Consider the following 4278-nt stretch of genomic DNA (forward strand, 5'->3'; position numbering starts at 1 on the left):
TTCCTGCTGGGAATGCAAGGGGCTAAAAAAACGAGGCTTTTTGTGGGAGAAAGATGAAGTTTTTGGCTTGGGAATTCTCAGCTCTTTTCCCTTCCCAAGGAGAGCACGAGTGGAATCATGATCAAAGATCTTTCCCACTATTTCTGCAATATCTGCAATATTCTGGAATATTCTTTTATCATCATCCCGATGATGGAAAACCAGTTGTGGCCTCATCCTGGCCAGCCTGAAGCTGGGAAATCCACGGCTCACGAGTCACTCGTGGAACAAGGAGCGGATTTTTATCTCGAGTTGGACCCTTTTCCCTTTCCCAACGAGTCAACTTCATCCTCTCCATAAGGAAAAAAGAAATCATTTTGGATTTTTATCTCGGTCCCCACGTTATCAATTCGAGTCCAGACACGGATGGAGGTGAGAGGAGGAGCAGCCTCCCCCTGCAGCTGCAGACTCTGAAGTTCAAGTTTCAATTCTGGTGCCCTCCCACTGCAGCACTTTGGCCTCTTGGCAGGAGCAAAGGTGCAATTCCTGTTTTCTGAGCATTTAAAAAAGTGTTCAAGCACTGAAAGAGGCTTTCAGTGATGACAGAGCTCTGTTGGAGCTGCAATTTGGAAGTTATTCGAATAAAAATATTCATTAAAATTCGTTTTAAATGTTTTAAACCAGCCCAGTTTCCACATTCCTTTGAGAGTTTGCTGCTGCTGAGCTGCTTTGGAGGACCCTCAAACCCCCTTTTTGTGTTTAATTCTCCTTTTTTAGGGGGTTTTTAGGCTTTTACTTTTTTTTTCCTGTCCACACCATGCTATTATTTAATAATAAATATTATATTTTTGTGTTTAATTCTCCTTTTTTAGGGGGTTTCCAGGCTTTAACTCTTTTATTTTGCCTGTTCACACCATGCTATTAGTTAATATTAAATACTAAATTTTTGTGTTTATTTCTCCTTTTTTAGAGGGTTTTTAGGCTATAATTTTTTTTTGCCTGTCCACACCATGCTCTTAGTTAATATTAAATATTAAATAAGATTTAATTCTTGAAATGGTGCTGTTTAACAGAAGTTCATTTACTAATCCCTCATATTTTGGGGTTTTTTTTTTCAGTTTGGGTGCTGTGTTTTTTTCCTCAGCTCCAAGTGGATCCAGGGATAAAGTTCATTCACTAATCCCTGATATTTTGGAGGTGGTTTTTTTTTTGCAGTTTGGGTGCTGTGGTTTTTTCCTAAGTGGATTCAAGCAGAAAATTCCTCAACGATTTCAGTTTCTCTGGGTTTTTTTCTGAGTTTGCAAGGATGAGATCCCAGCTCTGGCACGTGAATCCCTTCCCTGCCGGATTTGCTAAAGCAGAGAGGAAAAAATTCCCACATCAGACCCTTATTTCCCGTATTTCTGACTCTGTCCTTTTCCAACAGAACCTCTGGGAGCCTGGAGGACAAAAGCAATCGCAGCCCTTTGTTTTTCCTTAGCATCAGTGAAATATCCAGGCTTGGCTTTTTATGCTCTGGCCACACCTTTCCAGGTGATTTTTCCCAGATGGAAAACGAGGATTTCAGGAATTCTTTAAGAGAAGAAAAGCTGCAATAGAGACACTCCCACCCCTTTTTGGGATTTATTGGTTCCTTATGGGGTGGAGGATTTGAGGTCTTTACCATAAAGCTCCAGCCCAAACCCAGACACAAAGGGGAGGCCAAACCCGTTGTTTTCCAGCTGGCGAGACTCGGAATTCCATTGGCTGCATCCCCATTTCCTTCGCCCAATTTAGTTCTGGACGAAATCTTAGACATTGCACTCCAGAGCCAGCTGGGTCATTCCTGGGCTGTGCCAGATTCCAGGGAAAACGCCTCAAATCCAGAGGTTTGGAGCCACGGGATGGAAAAGCAACTGAAAAGTGCTGCTTGCTCTCATTGCTGTAATGATCCCGCTCATTCCCCTTCTCCCAGCCCCCAAATCGTGGGGAAAAAATTCCTTTTCCCAAAGTTATTCAAGTGGAAAAACCTTCAGGTCCAATTTAAGGGTTTTGTGGAGCAGAATTTTAAATAAAAATGTTGCTCAGGAGGGGAAATGTAAAATATTTTGGGATTTTATTTTGAGCAGGGCTGCTCATGGCATTTAAGGATTCCAAGGGAAGCTCCAGGAATGTTTTTGGAAGGATGGATTTGGGTTTTAATTGGAAAACAAGTCCAGTGTTTTTCTCTCCTCCTTTTTTTTTTTTTTTGCCTCAATCCAGGATATTTTGGTTTTGAGGGATCAGCCTGGTTTTTGGTGCTTTTTTGCCCACCTGGAGTCAGAAACCCCGATGTGGTTCTAGGATCATTAAATCCACCAAAGCTCCAGTGCCTGTTTCCCAGAAATAAATCCTCAAAAATGAAAGGGAATGAAGGAAAACATTCCATGAGGAATTTTGCTTCCAGTCAGAGCAAGTTTAAACCCAAACTGAATTAGATTTTTCTCAGAATTATGTAGAACAAGCACTGGTCATTCCCTTAAATTCCATCCCACTTTGGAGGGCATGGAAAAGCCTGGCTTAGTCTGACTTTTCCCAAGGCCAGGATTTTTTTTTCCAACCTTTTGGCCAAACAGCTGCACAAACTCTGGCATGAAAAGAGGATTTTTGGGACTGGCAGAGGAATATTTGGTGGTTTTAGGGCAAAAAAACCCCCCCCTTTTAATTTGTGTTGTTGGAGCACAGAATTTTCAGATTTGAAGAAATCTCATTTTTAAGGCTTTGTAATATTTCCAAAGCTGGGTTTAAAGGAGTTAAAAGTTTCCAAAATTCAGCAAAACTCAAATTTACAAGGGATTGTGCTTTTGGTTGTGCTGGCAGCTGGATCAGCTCCTCCCAAAATTCCAGGGGTTGGGTTTGGGAAGGGAAATCTTCCAGGTTTGCTGACTGAGGATGGGATCACCACATCCAAGGGCGGCAACGAGCTTTAGGATGGGACAGGATCTGGAATTCCTTAAAACCCTCAGTGCTTCAAGGACAGACTTCCTAAAGCACCAATTCCAAAGGGAAACCTTTCCCAAAAATACCTGCTCTAGGGCTTGGGATAACAAAGGATGGAAAAACCAGAGTACAAGGCCTACAGCAAGAAACCCAAAAATTTGCTCTGAGGAGCTTCTCCACACCAATAAAATACAGACTTTTTTTTTTTTTCCCATTTAAGGAATTAAAAAAAAAACCCCTCATTTTATTTCCACACCTTGCCAGGGCTAAAACATGTCAGAAAATAGGGAATTTAGCAAGGAAAACACAGTGTCCAGAACCTCCTGCCTTCCTTAATCCCTGGGTGCAAGAAGCAGCCTCTGGATGAGCTCAGGAGCCTGGGAAGCTCAGGAATTCCACAGAGGAATGTGTTGATTTTCCCAGGAACCTTCACCTGGGAATTCCTGTTTTCCAGCTGTTTCACTCACCAGGGTGAAATCCCAGTGTGGGCCTGGAGTCAGGAATGTGAAGGAGCTGCCCCGTCTCAGAGGGTACCTGTGAGCAGAAAAAAAAATTAATAGCATTAATTAATTAATTAATTAAATAGTTCCTAGGCTGCTGCAGCATTGAGAAATTCCATGTTTTCCACTGGATCAAACACCAGCAGCTCCCAGCACAGCAAAAACAAGGAATGGGGGAGTTTTTGGGAAGGAGGAAGCCAAAGGATTGCCAGCGTTCCCCAGCAAAATTTGGTATTTTGGATTCAAAATCCTGATTTTCTGCAATATAAAGAGGCTCTGAGCAAAAACTTCCCACTGGGAATTGCAGGCTGCTCTTTTCGATGATCCCAAAAGCTCCAAAAAAGAAGGAAAGAACAGCAATAATACAAAGTAATCATAATTTACAGCCAGGTTAACGAAGGTGGAGTGAAAGGAGGCAACAACAGCACCTTTGACAAGGCAGCCTTGGAGCTTCCCATGAAATTCCAGCCAGGAATTGAGCTGGGGGCTTTCCTGGAGTCATTCCCTACCCAAGGAAGTTGAAGGACGCACAAAGGGCCGTTTGTAATCCCAGCTTTGAACAGGGCTGAGCCCGAGCGGAGCCGTTCTTTGAACCAGCCCCACTTGAGCAAACAAATTCCACTTCCAACTTTCACTGTCTGCTGGCTTTCAGGAATTTTTCCAGCCATAATTTTTTTTTACAGCTTATTCCAGCTGTAAAATGGAGGAGTTTTTGTCTCTTGTTGAGTTTCTGGATGTGGATTTTTCATCCCAAATGGGCCAAATAATATTTTCCACTGTTTTTTTTTTTTTTTTTTGGGGGGGGGGGGGGGGGGATTCCCTCTTTGCTGTCTGGGATCTC

At 42.7% G+C, this 4278-nt stretch overlaps 1 protein-coding gene across 1 annotated transcript in view; it reads right to left on the reverse strand.

Moving 5' to 3' along the window:
* The window catches only part of NET1 (neuroepithelial cell transforming 1), a 23827-nt gene extending 19873 nt beyond the window's left edge, over positions 1-3954 (reverse strand). The window contains exons 1-2 of the mRNA XM_017728003.1: positions 3866-3954; positions 3405-3471 (exon numbers count right to left, since the gene is read on the reverse strand). Of these exons, the coding sequence (XP_017583492.1) occupies positions 3405-3471; positions 3866-3939 (141 nt within the window). The 5' untranslated portion in view covers positions 3940-3954. The remainder of the gene's footprint in view (positions 1-3404; positions 3472-3865) is intronic.
* Positions 3955-4278: the final 324 nt, after the last annotated feature.

This window comes from Corvus brachyrhynchos, unplaced genomic scaffold (assembly GCF_000691975.1).
Source record: "Corvus brachyrhynchos isolate BGI_N302 unplaced genomic scaffold, ASM69197v1 scaffold182, whole genome shotgun sequence".
Lineage (NCBI taxonomy): Eukaryota > Metazoa > Chordata > Aves > Passeriformes > Corvidae > Corvus > Corvus brachyrhynchos.